At 35.7% G+C, this 21,299-nt stretch overlaps 1 protein-coding gene across 2 annotated transcripts; it reads right to left on the minus strand.

Annotated features, from left to right (window-relative positions):
- Window positions 1-1,803: 1,803 nt before the first annotated feature.
- On the minus strand, window positions 1,804-20,561 carry LOC136030472 (uncharacterized). Of its 2 annotated transcripts, XM_065709479.1 has the most exons (4): window positions 20,434-20,560; window positions 12,486-13,297; window positions 3,072-3,218; window positions 1,804-2,098 (listed from the first exon to the last, which is right to left on the minus strand). In XM_065709479.1, the coding sequence occupies exons 2-4, from the start codon at window positions 13,285-13,287 to the stop codon at window positions 1,869-1,871; spliced, it is 1,179 nt and encodes a 392-aa protein (XP_065565551.1). In that variant the 5' UTR covers window positions 13,288-13,297; window positions 20,434-20,560; the 3' UTR covers window positions 1,804-1,868. The 2 variants fall into 2 exon arrangements, with proteins under 2 accessions (XP_065565551.1, XP_065565552.1); XM_065709480.1 differs by lacking the exon at window positions 3,072-3,218 and having other exon boundaries at window positions 20,434-20,561.
- Window positions 20,562-21,299: the final 738 nt, after the last annotated feature.

The raw sequence follows: 21,299 nt of genomic DNA on the forward strand, positions 1-21,299 counted from the left end.
AAATTTTGTAGGTCACTAGAACATGATTGTTGATGAACAGTTTCTCGCCAGAACAGATTATTGATCAACAACGTCGCCAGAAAGGCCTATACATTCAAAAGAATATGACCCCTATCGATGCTTTCAAAATTTCTCAATCGTGAAACGACATGATTAGGATTTATGCTTACTTAGCACGGAAATGAGCTCCCACCCCCCAAAAAAACTTTAAGAAAGAAATGGGAAGACTTTCTGACGGAAAGGGCTCGGATTTTATTTTTATAGCATAATTTTCGCAAGATAAATGGCACAAGAAATAAAATCAATAGTATTTCGTCATCATATTACGAAAATCGGGAACTTTCGTAATGAATTTATGTTTAGTGAACTTTTTTAATTACTAGTTAGAACTTATGACTTTTACTTGGGCAGTAGGCTATTGGGGATAGAAGTAAATGAGCGTAATCAAAAACTAGAAGGGTTCTTTTCGAGACTTTCTTCAGATGCTGAAGATTAGGACACAATTATTGCAGCAGAAATTTCGCAAGGTGCCGCAAAAATTGATAGGTCATTGGGATGTCGTCACCACAGAAAGAGAATTTAAAATTCTTAGCAACGGGATACGTTCGGCACGAACTTTCTTTGGGAATCAGAGTTCTGGTAACGAATTGTAAGCTGCGACTCGTGCTAATGGTGACTAAAACTCTAAACAAGGAGTTTTGATAGCAATAAACACATCAAAAGAATTGATGAATGCTTCTTGGACGTTAACATGGACGTTGGACTTGGACGTTGGACGGTGAATAAATTTTTAAAATCATTGGAGCTATCACTCCCTAATCCAGATTTGCTTATATTCTAAAGATAAATTTTCCAGATCAATTTACGGTGGAATCGACCTTATTTTGTCATTTATAATACAAAAACTCTCAAAGCCAGTTTATGACAAGATTTCAAGGAATATGACGAAATTTCAGGAAATGAGGTAGCGGAGTCGCTCAAATATGACATCATACTTCCGAGAATGCATATCTTGTATCATCATATGTGTTATATCACCAGTATATACCAAAATATGTGTAATGTCAGCTTGGTATGAAGTTGCAGTTTTTGTCAGAATTTATACTTCATTTTACTATTATCTTTAGTTACTTTTGGTATGAACTCGTTCGACAACTTCTGGGAAAAAAGAGATACATTAGTATTTTCCATTCGAAAAAGGGATTTTCCTTGTTGTTCAAGATAGGTTTCTAACTCTAGGCCAAATTTAGGAAGAGTACATACATTTTCGGAAACTATAATGTTGATAGCCTACAGGATGAAAAAAAAAAATCGAGAAAAAGTTTTCAGGAACAGTTGAATAAGAAACTGGAAAGTCTAAAATATGATAACCTAAACGACGAATGAAATAATTTTAGGTAAATATTTCGTGTTCTGTAGGAGTAGTGTGTTTGATCTCAGCTTAGTTATAGGGGACTTAGAGTTCGAACTCATCTGAGGGATATGGGGGATACATCAGGGGGATGTAATTCTCCTATGGAGGGTTTGATGGTTTCTAATGGTACAGTTTATATTTCGATTCAACACAGTTTTCGGGTAGTTCAGGCTCTCTTCTGAAATCCCCATGAAGTTGTTTTTCCACCATTAAGATTAGCCAAAATAAGTCATATTCCCGGGTCAGTTTCCTACGGCAATTTTTGCGCATTTGGCAGTTTTTTCGAACCGCCTTTTTAAACTTACAGTTACATTAGATTGTGGTTCCCTCCACAGCCCAGGGTGACGGAAAAAAAAGATGCAACCATAGACAAAGAACTAAAGAAAGGATAAAAAGACCATTCCATGTAATATCCAAAGACAAAAGTATAAATTTTCGTTATTTAAAGAACATTTCAGTCTAATTCAAAATCAAAAGGGCAACTATTCAAACTTTTCAGTACCATAATTTGCATAGATTGCAGATAGCTAACAGTAATAATACTTGACGCTAAAGAACGATATTTCTCCAAAATATAATCCCTTTCATTCTTAAGGTGGACATTCTCTTTGTTAAGATACTCTACAAACTCCTCTAAATTATTTGTTGGATGACTTTCCTTTGGTCTTCCGTTGGCAGGGGTACCTGAAAAAAAAAAGTAGATCATTCAGTTAAAATTCACATCTCACGTCAATTTTTCCAAGCGTAATTACTAATTTGGCTCTGCCTTTTTCTTTTAATAAAAAAGGAGATAAAAAGAGAAAAAAGAGATAAAATGTTTCCCTTCATGAAACATAAAAAATATTTTTTGAACCATGGACATCCTCTCCCCCTCCCCCAACAACATCAATATACTACTGCTAACAACTGACAGCAGCACCAAGCCGTCAGAACCAAATACAGCTACGGAGGCTCCTCCTTCATTCCAACCTATTTAAAGCCCCCCTCCTAAATCAACCCTCAAATAGCGATTCTCCGTCGCTTGACGGTTTTTTTTAATATGTTTTTAAATTTTCGGTTATTATGGGCTAGAGTTTGTTCTTTACTCGATTGCTCATAGGGGGGCATGTTTATTTCGTAGCTATCTGAATACTCCATTAATATAAATGCTTACCCGCTGCTTTTCATGCGAAAAAGATTTTACTTGTTTTTTCAAGATGGGATGGGGTCAAAAACCCTTCTGGTAAAGGATTTTGAGCCATGATGATTGCAACGCTGCCCTTTTTATTTTGATTCTCTTTTTCAAAATCCCGAATTTTTCAGCAACAAATTTTTAATATTAAGTATGATCTTTCAAGAGTTACTATCAACGTTTTAATGATCGTATTTTAATGTAAGTGTCTTTTAAATATTTTTATTTCTTTAGCTGAGGACGGCCCATGGCTATAGGGTCAAAATATTCATTTAAAGTTCGCATTTCACTGTCTTATAGAAAAGTTTCCGCATTGTTCTACTTTTATTTTGCTGTTTATAATAAAAACTTAAAAGCAAATACTGGAGTGGTCCGTTTCATCAGCTCTGTTACAGCAGATAACAAACGAATGTGTTATACACTAATACATAACTATATACCTAATAGATAAACTTTGAATAAACAAACAATAAAAGTAAAACTAACATGAAAGCTGAGACTCAGACCCTGATATCAAGGCATCATCAGCACAAGCCTCATTATAATCCGTAGTATCATCGATTTCATCGCAAGTTTCAGGGCTTCCAATAAGCACTTGACAAAGATCACCGGGACTTGCTGGAGATTCCGTTGCTACAAAAAGGGATTTAATTAAATTTTGTTTAAATTTGGGCCATGGCATAACTAAATCATACATTTTATAAAGGAGTTGTTTGGAATGTTTCCAATATCCCATCGCGCTTTCCCCATATTCGTCTAAGAGCTCTTTACAAACCGAAGTTGTTGTAATGTAGCACTTGCATCTACAGTTATTGTAACTCTTCTCTGTAAAAACAAGTTAGTAAATACCCAAGAAAAAACATTAATTTTCAGGATAATTTTGAATAACCAAATTTCTGGGAAATTAGGGGAAAACGGAAGTAGTGGTGGTTTCTTCTTTTTCATTATTATTAGCATGGTCTATTTGGGAAAATGATAAAGGAGGTTGGTCAATTCAGCATTATTACGGTCATTTCAGGGTTCGGAAGAATAGGAATACAAGCCTTAAAACTAAGATTACGATACTAGAAAGGATGGTGACGACAACCCCCCAACCGAAAATTTTGTCCGACTTGTAAAAACGTAGCAAAATGCATATAAACAAATTTACGCTAAATAGTAGCTATGCTAGATATTGTTTGGAGTCTAAGGGCTAAGAGCTAAGGGCTTAGGTACTCATTTGAGCGACGGAGTATGATCCAATAAGCTGTACAAATACGTTCGGTTTCATAGTCTAGGACTAAAACGGTAGAAATGTTAGGCTGATAGGTCACGTTCTATATATTAGATATGATAGATTTCCAAAAACGTGCTAACTGGAAGCTGAGAAAAAATAACAACAAAACAAACAAATAAACACATTTCCGTGACCTTCCTTCTGGCAAAAAATATTCGCTTAAAGTTTGAATATTCCCCCTTTTCGAATTTTTTGAATGTCAGGCTTATCTTCTCAGTCTCATAGCTTTTGACAGGTAACATTCAACTTAATAAATTTTAAATATTTGGCATCAGTGTAAAAAGTGGATTTCTTCTTGCAAATTGTAATCAAAAATTCTTTTTTTTAGAGTTTTGGTTACTTTTGGGTCGAGTCACTCCGTACTTGATTTTTTTCTTACCACGGACGTCATGAACACACTGGAGCCAGATATTCCGACCAAGGGTCAGAATAGGTTATAGAAATGAATTTAAAGAAGAGGGGAAGTACAGACTACAGCTCAGAATATAAGAGGTCGTCTTGGCCTCACGTTGTTGCACAAACTGTCATTAATAGTATTCAGAGCAACAATTTACTGCTACCCATTTTTGTACGGATAAAATGAGCTTTGGTGGAATTGAAAGTAAAGAAGACCTTTAGGTATGATACTGTGAGTTCATTTCCACCAAACAATGTTTTACGTACTTTTAACCTCGCAGGTGGCCTACTAGAAAAGACTGGCCCATAAAAGTTTATTTAGTTAAGATTGGCTTTTGGCCACTCAAATGGGTCCTCGATTCATTCAGGTATCGCCTTCAAACCTTGTTAAAGTCTACACCTACTTGGCTTGTGATACCATCAACACCGAATATTTGGATTTGAGACCTCAAAACTAAGCACAAGCGTCGAAACAAAACCCAAAGAGTAACAAAGTAAAAAACCAGGCACATTCTGTCAGACTCCTTTTTTCAGTGATAATTCTGAGATTTAGATAGACCATCTTCTGCGTGAGATTTTACGTAGCATTCTCATAAAATTACAAGCTTCTTCACATAAAAAGTCAAAATCAACACTTTTGTGAAATTTTCAAACCTTAACCCCAGAGACAAACCCTACACTAGACTTAACCAGTGTTCAAATTTCTGCTTTTATATTTTAGACAAAATTCCCATCTACACATTTTTTTTTTCATTTTAGTTCTTTATACACTAATGCTCTTTCATTAATCTTAAATTTTTCATCTCTTACAGTGCTAGCGACAGTGAAAATGAAATCAGTTTTTCAGAATTAAAAAAAAAAAATCATAATTTATGTGAAAGTGTAGATAGTGAAAATGTTCAGTTTTGTTGGGCCCTGGTCTTGCAAGGCTGTATTTAGCGTTCAACTTGACCTTGTCTTTATATATAAAATAAGTGTGTGTACATTTACGCCACTAAGGGTATTCCCACAATCTCAGAACTGATGGTAAAAAAAAATACCATATTCTTGAAAAATTTGAAGAATCGTTCAATTCTTTTGAAAAAGAACCTCCATATGCAGTTATGCAGTTTTTGATAGTGCCGGGCATCAAATAAGCTAGAGCCATCCGGCACCATTGAGCTGAAGAAAATGTAGATTTACTTCGAGGGTACAATTTGTCTGAAGGCATTAACAGATTGTCAATGTTAGAATTTCTGCGGACGAAAGGCGTTGTCAAGTTCAGCTCATTAGTTTTGATTATCTATTTTCCCAGGTTCAACGTGGCAACGCTGACAAAATGTGAAACTGCGGTAAGAAACTAATGGTTTTGAAACAGTTAAAAGAAACATCTTAGAGAATCGCAGTTCTCAGATATGAGTAGACCTAAGACGGGTCCAGGTGCCAACATTTTTTTTTTTTTTTTTTTTTTTTTTTTTTTTTTTTTTTTTTTTTTTTTTTTTTTTTTGGTGTCCTTGATCCTTTAATGAAAAGGACGAAATGCGTTGTCAAGTTCAGCTCATTAGTTTTGATTATGTATTTTCCCAGGTTCAACATGGCAACGCTGACAAAAATGTGAAACTGCGGTAAGAAATTAATAGTTTGGAAACGGTTGAAAGAAACGTCTTAGAGAATCGCAGCTCTCAGATATGAGTAGACCTAAGACAGGTCCGGGTGCCAACATTTTTTTTTTTGTCCTTGATCCTTTAATGAAAAGGATGTTCAAACTCTTGGTCGAGATATGAGGACCGCTGAGACCTCATTCGTACTGCATAGGAAGACGTCATCGCTTCAGCACCGCTTTGGGGCGAGTGGAGAGGCTTCGTCAACGCCCTACGCACCACCAATGGCTCCGGAGGAACTAAGGTATTGGGCGTCTTATCATGAATCCTGGTCTCCGATTATTTTGTCCCTAGTTTTAGACTAGCACATATTCTAAATGTTTATTTATTTAGAGAGTTATGATCTGCTAAATATTTGTATTCAGTCTTTAGTCTAAGAATAATGAGTGCTTTGTTAACGCTACCTGCCTGGAAACAACTCAGCTGTCCGCGCCAAAACCTTCTATTTTGAAGTTTCTTACGAAATCTGCGAAATAATGATTTACCCCACTTTGGAATCGAAGAAGCAGATGAAGATACAATAATTCTATAAATAAGAATTGCCTACTTGAATGTAATAGACTGACGTCTGCTCAGCTCTTCCTTCAAATTAAACTGTCAAAGTGCTTCAAACAGGGATACCACCAGAAGGCTAATTTGACATTGTATATTGCAAGATAAACAAGTACAAACCACTCGCAGTAGTCTAACTCATTCTAAATAGTAAGTCAAAAGGAAAAGGGCTGAATAGTCTCGACTGAAAAGCCCGCTCATCCCACAATAAAAGAAGAACAAGAGCTAAGAGCTCATATGGCACTTGTGACGAGGCGAGAAGAGCTAAGACCCAAGAGATCATATGGTATGAGCTCTAACAAAATTCTATGAATCAATAGATTGATTTAAAAAGGAAAATAAGAGGCTTAATGCCGGTCAAGATTTAAAATAAGAGCTCTGAGTCACAAAGTCCTTCTAAATATCAAAATTCATTAAGATCCGATCACCCACTCGTAAGTTATAAATATATAATTTTTTCTAATTTTTCCTCTCCCTTTTGCCCCCCAGATGGTCGAATCTGAGAAAACGACTTTATCAAGTCAAATTGTGCAGCTCCCTGACACGCCTACCAATTTTCATCGCCCTAGCACGTCCAGAAGCACCAAACTTGCCAAATTCCTGAACCCCTCCCCCCAACTCCCCCAAAGAGAGCGAATCCAGTACGATTCTGTCAATCACGTATCAAGGACATTTGTTTATTCTATCCACCAAGCTTCATCCCGATTCCTACACTCCAAGTGTTTTTCCAAGATTTCCCCCTCCAAATCCCCACAATGTCAAAAGATCTGGTCGGGATTTGAAATAAGAGCTCTGAGACATGAATTCCTTCTAAAAATCAAATTTCATTACGATCCGATCATCTATTCGTAAGATATAAATACTCCAATTTTCATGTTTTCCAAGAATTCCGGTTCCCCCCTCCAACTCCCCCGAATGTCACAGGATCTGGTCGGAATTTGAAATTAGAACTTTAAAGCACAAGATCCTTCTAAATATCAAATTTCATTAAGATCTGGTCACCCTGTCGTAAGTTACAAATACCTCAATTTTCAATATTACCCCCCCCCCCCCAATTCCACCAAAGAGAGCAGATCCGGTCCAGTTATGTCAGTCACGTATCTTAGACAGGTTTCTATTCTTCCCATCCAGTTTCATCCTGATCTCACCGCTTTAAGTATTTTCTAAGATTTCCGGTCCCCCCAACTGCCCCCCCCCCCCAATTACGCTTGATCCGGTTTTGATTTAAAATAAGATACCGGAGTTACGAGGTCCGTCTAAATATGAAGTTTCATGAAGATCCGATCACTCCTTCGTAAGTTAAAAATACGTCATTTTTCTTATTTTTCAGAATTACCCCCCCCCCCCCCCGCAATTGAGCGGATCCGTTCCAATTATGTAAATCACGTATGCAAGACTTCTGCTTATTTTTCCAACCAAGTTTCATCCTAATCCCTCCAATCTAAGCGTTTCCCATCATTTTAGGTTTCCCCACCAGATCCGGTTAGGATTTAAAATAAGAGCTTTGAGACACGATATCCTTCTAAAAATCAAATTTCATGGAGATCCAATCACCCGTTGGTAAGTTTTCTAATTTTTCTTAATCTCATTTTTCCTATTTTTTCAGAATTAACCACCCCCCCAACTACCCCAAAGAGAGCGGATCCGTTCTGGTTATGTCAATCATGTATCTAGGACTCGTGTTTTTTTTTCCACCAAGCTTCATCCCGATCCCTCCACCCTAAGTGTTTTCCAATTTTTAGGTTTCTCCCTCCCAACTCCCCCCCCCCCAATGTCACCAGATCCGGTTGGGTTTAAAATAAGAGCTCTGAGCCACGATATCCTTCTAAATATCAAATCTCATTGAGATCCGATCACCTGTTCGTAAGTTAAAAATACCTCATTTTTTTATTTTTCAGAAATAACCCCCCCCCCCCAACTACCCAAAATAGGGTGGATCCGTTCCGTTTATGTCAATCATCTATCTAGGACTTGTGTTTATTTTTCCCACCATGTTTCATCCCGATCCCTCCACTCTAAGTGTTTTCCAAGTTTTAGGTTTCCCCCTCCCAACTCCCCGCCCCCATCACCAGATCCGGTCGGGATTTAAAATAAGAGCTCTAAGACACGATATCTTTCTAAACATCAAATTTCATTGAGATCCGATCACCCGTTCGAAGTTGAAAATACCTCATTTTTCTAATTTTTAAGAATTAACCCCCCCCCCCCAACTACCCCAAAGAGAGCAAATCAGTTCCGATTATGTCAATCATGTATCTGGGACTTGCGCTTATTTTTCCCATGAAGTTTCATCCCGATCCCTCCACTCTAAGTGTTTTCCAAGATTTTAGGTTTCCCCCCTCCAACTCCCCCCAATGTCATCAGATCCGGTCGGTATTTAAAATAAGAGCTCTGAGACACAATATCATCCCAAACATCAAATTTCATTAAGATCCAATCACCCGCTGATAAGTTAAAAATACTTCATTTTTTCTATTTTATCCGAATTAACCGGCCCCCACTCCCCCCCCCCCAGATGGTCAAATCGGGAAAACGACTATTTCTAATTTAATCTGGTCCGGTCCCTGATACGCTTGCCAAATTTCATCGTCCTAGCTTACCTGGAAGTGCCTAAAGTAGCAAAACCGGGACCGACAGACAGACCGACAGAATTGGCGACTGCTATATGTCACTTGGTTAATACCAAGTGCCATAAAAAGATAGTTTATCAGCGTTCATTTTCTTCCAATCTTCGACACCTATTTTCTGCGGGACGTTGATACCATGCTTTGTCATTCTAGATTGTCCATACTAGGTTTTGGCTGTGAAAATCTTGCCCTGTTGATACTAGGTAGTATATCAGAAAGTAGAGCAGATAGAAAGACCTAGCGTGCCGAGATTCAGGGAGGTCTGTCCTTAACTCTACATCGAGTTTTGGTATGCATAGCAGAGTTTGGCAGAGGACAGCTTTAACAAACCCTCAATACAACGTTAGGCCACTTTTTATTTGTTGGCACCCATACTACAGGCTCATTCTCCTTTTATAATGTATAAACTATATAAAAAGTATCAACGACATTTTTTCCCTACTTGATTTAACACATTACAGTATTTTAAACACGTCTATGACAGATGAGCCACAGTCCAATCAAATTTATTTGGTTAAGACGAAAAAGCATTCCTATCTAACTGGAGAGGGCTCATAGAAAATATTTCCTGGAAATTTATAAGAAATTAACTTTCCCTTTGAGTTTCATAGCTGCATAAGGGCATACAATAAACATTAAATGCAAACTATGGCTGATAAATGAAGAAAAAAAAATCTACACTTAGTAATCATGCTTGATAATGCTAAAAATTTGAAGAAGTTAAGGGTATTGGAGAAAGAAGATATGAGGATAGGCTTTTTGTTTTTTATCTAAACGCCGAAGTTTCCCTTAATTCTATTTTTGAGCAACTTTCAGTGAAAAACTACACAGTAGAAATTAGATAAATAAACGTATAAAATTCATAGTAGCTTTGGCGATCAGCAGTCTTGTTTTAAAACCAGAAGAGGTAGGTGAATGATTTGGAAAAATGGAAGATAGAGACCTTGTTTGTTATTGATTCTATCCTAGTCCATTGTAAGTAGAACATCACAAATCAAAACAATTTAAGCCCAACAACCTTGAGTTGAGAAATTCCATGAAACTACTTGGTAAAAAAAAACTCGCAGGATACAAATCGTATCTCGACCGACAAGTCAACTTGGAGGCATTTAGTGGAGTTTTAGATGTTACCCATCTATCAACAATCCTTAATGGCATTTCTACCTCAACTATTGAAACTGTTCATAGCGTGTTTTGGTTTCGTTCCTTTATAAGAAAACCCTTTATGACAACCTCAAACTAACTCAACTGAAGTCAAATGTAGCAATATGAGCAATAAACATCTAAATGAAGTTCACAAACTAGTTCTGCCATCTATTAAGCTAGGATAGGCCTATAAGGTATAATGAGCAATGAGGGACGGCAATTTGAAGTTACTTGATGAAAACCTTGCAGGATACACGTCACATTTTGAACCTGAACAAGTCGAAAATAAAGCATTTTATTGGTTTTGATATGACCACAATCAATCAAAAAGCATTTAATTGCCTTTCTATCTACTACTACTATTAATACTAACAACTCTCTGTAGCACAAAGCCGCCTGAGGCCAACCAGCTATGCATACTCCTTATTCATCCCAATTTCTTCAAAGCCTCCCTCCTTAAACCCTCCAGGATGTTCCCATTCCCCTCAAATATTTCCTTACAACATCCTCCCACCCCAACCGGGGATGACCTGCTTTTCGTTTGACCCTAGACGGTTGGCCAACAAGGTCAATCTTTGGCAGTCTGTCATCCTTTATCCGCAGTACCATTCTCTCGTTATAGCCCAAGAAAGCGCAATTGAAACACACAAAAATTAAATATGTTCATTTTGGGTTTTAATTTTGTTCTTTTACAAGAAAACACTTAGTGACATATTTCATTCAAACATTACAAAAATAGGTAAATTATTTTGTTTTTTAGAAAGCTGAATTTTATCTTGCAGCCCAATGTTAAAACTAAACAAGAAATATTTAAATCAATGAGAGGCACTAGCTTTGCCCACTTTTAAGCTAAACAGTCCTACAAGTTTTGCGGACGAAAGGCATTGTCAATTTCAGCTCATTAGTTTTGATAATCTATTTTTACGGTTCAACGTGGCAACACTGACAAATGTTAGAACTAAACAAGACATATTTAAATGAACGAGAGAAACAAGTTTTTCCCACTTTTAAGCTAAACAGTCCTACAAGTTTTGCGGACGAAAGGCGTTGTCAATTTCAGCACATTAGTTTTGATAATCTATTTTTACAGTTCAATGTGACAACACTGACAAATGTTAGAACTAAACAAGACATATTTAAATGAATGAGATGAACAAGTTTTGCCCACTTTTAAACTAAACAGTCCCCTTTTAAGCTAAAATAGTCCCATTACTTATAGTCAAATATACTGCTCACTAGGCTTTACAGTTATGGGTTGTGGTGGACAGGTCAATCTTACTTTGGACAGGGATAGGGACACAATTGTTTATTTGATGAAGTTTTCGTGGTGCTTTATACACAACATCATTACAGAAACAACAGGTCTTTTTTAGTTCTTGTTTATGAATATTTCTTGAAAACGTCCTGTAGTCAGGGTCAAATCTACCAGGAAAAAAGGAAAGGATACACTTGCAAAAGCTTAATTTCTCAATCTAAGAATTTTCCCATAAAGAACGACATCAGTAAAGAATGATAACGTTTGAACGACATAAGTTCGACGTGCAGTAGTGTGATTTTGTGAACAAACTGTGATATGAAATACTAAGAAATGTTACTGGTTTCCATATTGGAAACAAATAAAAAACACACTATTTTCTTTCTGTGGCACCCCAACTGCTCTGGCAAGGCCCCTAATGTATTTTTTGTTCCAACAAATATAAACAAGAAAAAATAGGAAAGGATACTAATCAAACCGTGAGCTAAACACAAGATTCTAAGGACCTTATGGAATCAGGCCATCAAAAATTAAGCGTAAAAAAAGAAAAAGAGTTGAAAAATTGCATTTTTACAAGTTTAGGTGGACAGTCATAGTGCATAAGGGCATCCATACTGGAAGGTGGCTACTCACCCACCCCCTCCCTCTAGAAGACTAGAAAAACGACCAGCTGTAAAAACGTATGCGTGTGAATATTAGCAAAAACATGACCATTATAGAGAAAAAACTCTGTTTTAAGCTTTTGTGTCTCATTGAAAAATTTCTGATACTTGCCACCGCATCAGAAATTTCCGTTTGCACCCTTAGTGGTGCATCTAATAGCTTGTAGGACAATATGATAAATGAAAATCGACCTTAAAAAAGTTACAATTTAAAACAGCAGAGTCATTAATTACTTATGATGCACCAAGGAAAACTCAAATGATGTGTTTTACTTTTGTACAGTTGGACAGATATAGACAGACATATTGAACAAAGAATAGCCTTAATAAAGATTAGCCGGGTTACCTGAACTGTTCCTTTGATTTTTCCTCCGTTTCTTTGAAAAATGGTGATCATTATTACAATCAGAACATTCAACACTTATGTCAGACTTAGTCAAAGATAAATGAGTATCACGAGAATCAAGGACAGTGCCATGGTTAGGATCACAGTTTTGTTCGCTATTGGCTGCTTTCTTTTTCCTTTTCCTTACCAATGCTGCATGCAGGACACTCTGCACTTTTCGGTTAGGAACTGCGATAGTTGATTTCACTGGGGGATTGGAGTTAAGATCAGTTTCTTCAGAAGTACTCTCTTCAGATTGACTGCTTCCAAGTTCATTGGATAATTTTAATGCATTGGGAATAACAACAGATTTACATAGGGCTTCATCTGTTCGTCTGATTCGAATATGTTTCCCTTCGAGCTCTACTATTCGACTGATTTGATCAAAAAATTCAGATGCCGAGCTCATCCCTATACAAGCACTTCTTTGCATACCCTGAGACTTTAAATAAACAACTCTTAAGTTTGTGTATCTATCTTTTATCTGATGCCAAGATTTATCAGATCCTCTTTTCCGCATTTCCGTTTCAACACTTCTGCACACATCTGCCTGACTTTTAACATCTGAGTCACTTGTGCTTGCTAAGGTAAATATCTCATAAAGTCGAAGCATATTTCTTGTCTCTGATTCACTCCATCTTATACGTTTGGTTTTCCCTTTTTTTGATTCAGTGGGGGAAGCCATGATACCAAAGGATTGAATTTCAGCAAACTGGTCAGATATTGCTGGCTCTGGATTTCCATCCGTCTTGTCTAACCACATGACATATTGCCTGTTAAAACAAATGTTTTAATGAAAAGTCATTTATGCTAGTAACATGACATAAAAACCAATATCCCCTTTAGGATTAATTATATTTGCTAAAGGGACAGCAGCTCTGACATTCTATTTTGAGTTACCAAAACTGAAAGAAAGTCGTCCAAAGCTGCTATTCCATTTCAGTCCTTTTCAAATTAAATAAATCTGAAAGAAAAAAATTAAATGTTACCCTCTGTTACTAGTTATGAGAATATATTTACGGAGTTTTCGACCCGATCGTACAGCTAGATAATTTATAAAATATTATGTCTAAGTTTAAGTATGAACCTCACAGAGATTGAGTATTCACCCCCCCCCCCCCACACACACACACCCACACAGACTGTCTGATTACTAGATTGTTACTTTTGGGCCCTGCAGAAACTTAATATTCCAAAATACCCCCCACATAGTGACTTATTTCTTAGTTCTTTACAATAAGATCTGACAGGCAGTGAAAATTGTTTATGGATTAGCCCAGACTATCACCATTTTATTTCTAGGTTGTATACAGGTGAAACTATCATGTAGTTTCTTGAATCTCTTTAGGCCAGACTTTCTCTATTAAGATATATAGACATCCTACAACATTGTGTTGAAATACAAGGCATATTACAACATTGTAAAGAGTTAGGCACTTTCATAGGGCATGTAATTCTCCCTCTACTTCATGTACTTAATAATATCCACATATTTTACATATTCAACCTGTAAATAACATGTTTAAGAGACAATCTAAAAGGCTGTTAATTTTCAGTCAAGTTACAGAGAGAAAGACACTCTACAGCCAGTGCTATCTTGCAATGTTACATATATGCAAGTTCTTTATTTCTAGATAAACGGAAATTTCTATTATTATTTAATTTAAACCAAAAAAAATGGAGGAACCCATAGGCTTGTCTTGTTACAAATAGACAACAAACAAAAATACAAAAACAAGAATTGGATGCCAGGGCATTTCCTAGTACTACAATAACAAAAAAAAATCCAAAGTTTGAACACATTATGGAGATAAAAAAAAAAATACAACAAAGTACATAAAGAGACAGAATCATGCCACTCTTCTTAGGGAGACTGAGTAAAACAGATTTTACAAATGCCACAAATATTATAGCTCTATATACTACCTTTAATAAAAAGACATTCCAACCAAAGCTGTAACATTCATTCTTGAAACAGCTGGGTCAGGTAACATGTTCCTTGATTTAATGGACTAATTTACAAAAGAACCCTGTCCAAACTTTCTTAAACCCTTTTCTGGTATAAGATAAATTATGAGATTAAATAGATAAATTATCAGTATATTTAACAATTTGAAATGTATTAACTAGGTCTGATCTATCCCTCCTAAATTGCAAAGATGATACACCCAAACACAATAGCCTAGACTCACAAGGAAAATATTTCAGATAAGGAAGAAATTTTGATGCTTGTTTTTGCACTTTTCCAACAAGCTGTGAATCATATTTTCTTGCTGGATACCACACAGATGTGCAGTATCTAACTATTGGCAGTGCCATTGTCTTATACAGTATTGTAAAGCTTTGCAGGTTAACTTTCTGAACATTCTTTTGATACAAAGCAAACAGTAGTTTGCTTCATGTGATACAACTAATGCCTGTTTATCAAAACTCAATTGGTTATCAAAAACAATACCAAGATCTCTGATAAAATCAGCTGAACTGATCACTATATCATCAATCGAATACTGGTATGCTCCTGCATTTACTAAATACTTCACTATATGGCATTTTTCTTGATTAATAAAAATTGAATTTAAATCACACCAATTAACCAATACATTTAAATCATGCTGTAGAAGAGATATACCAACCAGGGAAGATATGCCCCTGTCAAGCTTTATATCATCTGCAAATATTTTTTCTTTGCTATGTTGAATTAGCAGTGGCTAATCATTTATAAAAGTGCAAAACACAACTGATCCCAAGTAACTACCTTGAGGGACTCCGCTCAAAACATTACACTGATTAGATAATGCCTTGCCATTCTTAACATTCTGTGACCTATCTGCAAGGAAATCTGTAATCCAAGCCCTAGTTCTCAATCAAATCCCATAATTTAGGCTTTTTTAGCAGTAAAGGTACTGAAACCTTTTCAAATACCTATTAGCAACAAGAAATTTCCCATGCTTTTATTTTCTGATTAGACTAATAGATACACACAGCCACAGCTTAGCATTCTCTCATAACACATTTTGGAACCAATCTATTTATGCATTATGTGTCTTCGAAAATTAACGCATTAGGATTTAAAAGCTTATCAGTAGAATGTACTAATAGGCATTTGATATGGTTTCAATCCCTTAACATTTTTTTTAGCAGTGAAGATATTGAAACCTTGTCAAATGCCCAATAGCACCAAGAAATTTCCCATGCTTTTATTATCTGATTAAACTAATAGATACACATGGCCACAGCTTAGCATTCTCTTGTGACACATATTGGAATCAATCTATTTAGGCATTATTTGTCTTTGAAATCAATGCATTAGGATTTAGAATTTTATCAGTAGAATGTGAAAATAGAACTTTGTATTTGAGCAAATAAAACACAAGACAATGAGCAGAGTTTGCATTTAAATTTTATTTTAAACATTAATTATAGTTAAAGCTATCAAACAGCCTAATACACCTAAAGACACTCCTTGAGGGTCAAGTGAGGCTAGGAGATGTTAACAGAATGTTGAATGCAAATAGATAAGGGTGCAAGATACCATATTAGAAAAGATCTTTTGGTCTTTGAACAGGCTAAGAGATGTTATTAGAATGTTGAATGCAAAAAAATAAGGACAAAACACACCATACATATGAGAAAATTTCTACTGGCCTTTAAATAGCCAAACAAATTCTAGAAGGATGTCAAATACAATTATGTAAGAATAGAACACACCAAAAACATGAAAGCATAAAACATAGAAAACCATAATTTCAAACAAAGAAACCTTAGGAATTATGAGAAACCTACCACAAAAATCACAAAACAGCAGGCTTTACTCAAATTGTAATCAAGACACCATCAAAATAGACACAGAAAGCACAAAATACCAAACTAAGAATACCAAATTATTGCTTTTAGACAACACCTGCCTATGAAAGCCTGAGAAACCTAGCTCAAACAAGCCACAGTTAGAAAACTAAACATTTTAAATTATAGATTTCAGACAACAAACACCTAGGAAAGGCAAAGAAACCTAGCTAAGAAAAGCCAAATTAGCAAATTTAATATCCAGAATCATAGTTTTGACAAGTCAAAGCATGAAATGCCAAACTAAACTTCCCAAGCTATAAGTTCTCACAACACCTACCTACAAAAGGCTTAGAAACAGAAAATCCCAAATTAGCAAACTAAACATAATGAATCCAAATTTTCAGAAAATACAGCCCCAGAAAGACCAAGAGACCTATCTCACAAAAGCCAGAATTAGCAAACAAAACATCCCTAGCCATTAGTCAGCAATCAAAAATTCACTAGACACCCCAGGAGTACCAGGGTACACATTAAAGCTATTCTCAAAGGTGGTAACAGAGATGTGGCTGAGAACTATAGACTTATTATTATAACTTCAGCTATAGGTAAGGTATTGGAAAGTCTTGTGAATTCAGCTGCAACTACGAACCTAGTTTCTAATGAGCTGCTCATCCCAAAACAGTATGGCTTTAGACAAGGGATTTCAACTGAAACTAACCTTCAACATATGTACAAATACATAACTGAACTTACTGATCAAGGAGTGGATGTAGATATTATGTTTCTTAAGTTTGCAAGTGTGTCACAAAAGACTGAAAATAAATCTACAAAAGACTGAAAACAAATCTACATGCTATCAGCATTAACTCAGTTACACCTAGCTTGATAATAGCCTTCTTGAAAAACAGGATGCAAGTGGTCAGGGATCACAGCAATGGAGGCAAATATTTCTTTTCTGAAGCCACAGCAGTCACAAATGGAGCTCCACAAGGTACTGTGCTTAGGCCAACATTGTTCAATATCTATATTAATGATGCCCCAAAAGTAGTTCCAAAAAAGCTGAGCCTATATGGTGATGATTCTAAAATAACTGACCAAGTAAATGCAGACACCACTTTGCAAGCTAATATTAACTCTTTCTCTAAATGGGCAGAGAGTTGGCACCTTGAACTAAATGTCAAAAAGTACGAAACTATCCCTTTTGAGAAAACCAGGCCTAGTCATTTTTACAAAATACTAATTAACCAATTCATAACCCAACCCATTTCAGCTGCAACTGAAGATAGATATCTTGGGCTGATTATTGACAATAAGTTGAATATCCTATACAGGAATAATTGTTGGTAAAGCATCACAAAGACTAGGGTTGATAAAACAGACAATCTCCTCCAGAGCTCCACAGACCATGCTAAAGTTCTACAAAGCCCTAGTTTGGCCTGTCATAGATTATGGAATGACTGTTGCCTCCCCTATCAATAAAGCTGATGCAGCTGCCCTTGAATCCATTCAACAAAAAGCCACAAAATGTATTGAAGGTTGCAAAGGTCTGGACTATCCAGCAAGATTAAAAAAACTCAAATTACCATCACTAGTTTATAAAAGACAAAAGGAAGACATGATTATGACAAAGAAATTATTAACCAACAACAACCTTCCTTCTTACCCTCAACTAGACACCCTACAGAGGACTAGAGGCCATTCATTGAAACTGTTCCAGAAGAGAGCCCAGACACATACAGCAAACCACTTCTTCTCTAATGGAATTGTGTCATTCTGGAATTTATTAACTGATAAGACAGTAACAGGCCCTAACACTAATGTATTCAAAGCTGGAGTTGTTTATGAATGGCTGAATCAACCAATGTTGATTGTGAATGGATACTGTCAGATGAAATCATTGCCATCACTCATCAGCAACATCAGAGGATTTTGTGCTACCTTAACCTCAATTATGGTTAATATAATCATGTAAAAATTGGAATATAGCCTTGTGACAAATCATTTGAATCTTCTTGGCAAATGGATGGTAAATAACAATGAATATTTGGTAAAATTCTAGTTTAGCTATTTTTTGCTATCTTGGGAAGGAGTTAGATTAAGAAAATGATTGGTCTACAGGCTAAAGTAAGTCCCAGGAAGGTATTTTGAAGCAACTATTTCTATTTCTTCTCCCTCTGGAGGGCCATGACCTATGATGACTCTTAAAAATCTTTATGTAGGTAAAGTGATACCTTGCAAAATAGATATTCTGTTAAAGTGAAATATAAAAAAATCTTTTCATCTATATAATTTTACTCAATCCCAACTGAAAAGGTTTCAAAGATAGGATGCAAATATATTTCCTAAATATAGAAAAAAATCTCATTCATATGGCATAAAATTCAACTCAAATAGCAGGAATTACATTTTCAGAACTTAAGTTGGAGAAAAGGAAACTGAAAATTGAGGTAATATGTTGTTTTGTCAAAACTTCAAAAGGTGTACACCTTTCAAGCAGACAAACTTCTAGGACCTAGAAATCAGAAGATGATGGTTAACATGGAAGCTTAGCAATACCTTCCCAGAGTATGTTTTTGCCCTCAGTTCATTGCTGAAAGTTTCAGTTTCCTAACCTAACCCCTTACAACATATCAAAAAGTAGCTAAACTAGAATTTTACTGAATATTTTCATGAAGTTTATCATCTCTAGACTTATTGTCTGGTTCAATATTATATTTTTACCTTTGAGCAGTCTTGAAAATGGTGTTGAATTACAAAAAAGTTATATCATTTGAAAGCTCTATAGAGACTACTAGTATTTTTTTAAGAGAGTTTTGATACTAAAACTAAAATCTTGCAAATTATGAAATCACAGAGAAAAACCAAGGAGTCTGTAGATTCATTTATTCTGTTATTGTCCAAAAGCAGCCATTAGGCCTAGGGCCTATGCTTAGGCTATTTAAAGTGGTGTTGAATTATAATGTGATGCCTTAGACACTAGCTAATAGTATTTAGTCCAGAAAAGGCCATGAAAATGAATATTGTTTTGGTGCATTTGAAATAAAGACATCATCATATTTAGAAGTAGATTAAACATGCTAAGAAAACAATTTTTACTCTGTAACCTAACCTGTTTATAAAAATTGTATATAATCATCACTTAAAGTAGTTCACTTCTCTTTTCACCTACCCTCCCCTTAAAACACAAATATATAGCCCAAGTTATAGACCTACATGCCTATTTCACATGCATTTTTTTGTTTCTTGATTCTAATTTAGAGGTATCAAGTATGGCCAAATTTACACAAAATATATAATTTTGGCTATATATCTGCATTGAGGGTAAAATTCTAGTTTAGTGACTTTTTGCTATCTTGGAAAGGGATTAGGTTAGGAAAATGAAACTTTCAGGGATGGGTCTACAGGCTAAAGTATGTCCTGGGAAGGTATTTTAAAGTACCCACCTCTACTCCTTCTCTCTCTAGAGTGTTCTGAAACTCACCTACACAACAGGTCTATTACCTTTTGAAATTTTGACAAAACAACATCTTACCTTAATTTTCAGTACCAGTTGCTTTTTCTCTGCCTTGAGTTCTGAAAATGTAATTCCTGTTATTTGAGTAGAATTCTTAGCTGTATCAATATTTTTATTCAAAATTTAGGAAATCTATTTGCATATCTTTAAAACCTTATAGCCTAAATTGGGATTGAGCAAAGTTGTGAAGCTGAAAACAACTTAGTTGTATTTTCTTCATGGAGAAGATCTATTTTGCAAGGTTCTGCTTCTATAACACACATATTTTTAAAGGTCATCAAAAGTCAGGACCCTTTAGAGGGGAAGGGAGGGGAGGTAGGTACTTCAAAACACCTTACCCAGACATACTTTAGCCTGTAGACCCATCACTGAAAGTTTCATTTTCCTAACCTAACCCCTTTCCAAGATAGCAAGAAGTCACTAGACTAGAATTTTACCGCGTTGAGTAGTAAAGCAAAATGAAATACTTTTAGCAATGATTATTAAGGTCTATAACTTTTCTATGTAGCCTATGTTATTTTGAAGTAAATAATCGTTTTTTTAACATGTTTCCTTCTCAACAGGCATAATTATACATATATAAATAAATTTATTTTGTCAAATACTCACTTTCATTTAATGATATTTATCATAGCCTATATCAAGTATTTTAGAATTTTGAAGGATACCATCTTTGGCTTGTTTAACTTCTTCTGCGAAGTGCATAGGAGAAAATGCTAAATGATTAGTTAACACCAGATTCCATACAAATTTGCTTGTGAATATATTGGTTTCATGTCCACGATTTTAGTATTTAGGTTACATGCTTTTCTAGTCTACTGTCTTCCGACCTCAATGAAACTTGATAGAAACAAGATTTTCAACATAATATTTCCTTCATTTTGGTACACCAATACTGTCAATTTAGGCAGTGGGGGCAGGGCATTTTCTTATCGTCAGCTTATCTACAGGAACGAGCTCATAAGGAGGGCAGAGACGGATAATCATTTTGATCAAAGGCTTCTGTCAATTGATTTAGGTGTGGTTTAATCGACCTTTCAATCAGTCCTTTAATCTTGACCATAGCTGATTTCAAGTTTAATTTTAACTCACGGCCAGATTTTTAGTTTCAGTTCAGGGTCGGTTAGTGAAGTTTCTACCATATGGAAAATGTAGTCTAATACTGATTTGGCTTTTCTTGCATGTACTTTGGTTGCACTCAAGCGAAAACATTAATTTTCTTCTTTAGTTTGGAAACTGTATAATGAAAACATTAACGTCTTTACCACCCACAATATCCTCTGAGGTGCCGCACTTTTCTTATTTCGGCTAATCTCGGTTATAATAGCCTCTACTTTTAATTTTCCATAACTCAGGGTGATCCCGGTATAATTCTATTAACAATAAAATAAACCTGCGTTCTGCATTTTTTCTTACTTTTTATTTCTCTTCCATTGTTATTGGCGTGTGACTGACGCAATGCTTGAAAAACACTA

Source organism: Artemia franciscana, chromosome 8 (genome assembly GCF_032884065.1).
Source record: "Artemia franciscana chromosome 8, ASM3288406v1, whole genome shotgun sequence".
NCBI classification, from domain to species: domain Eukaryota; kingdom Metazoa; phylum Arthropoda; class Branchiopoda; order Anostraca; family Artemiidae; genus Artemia; species Artemia franciscana.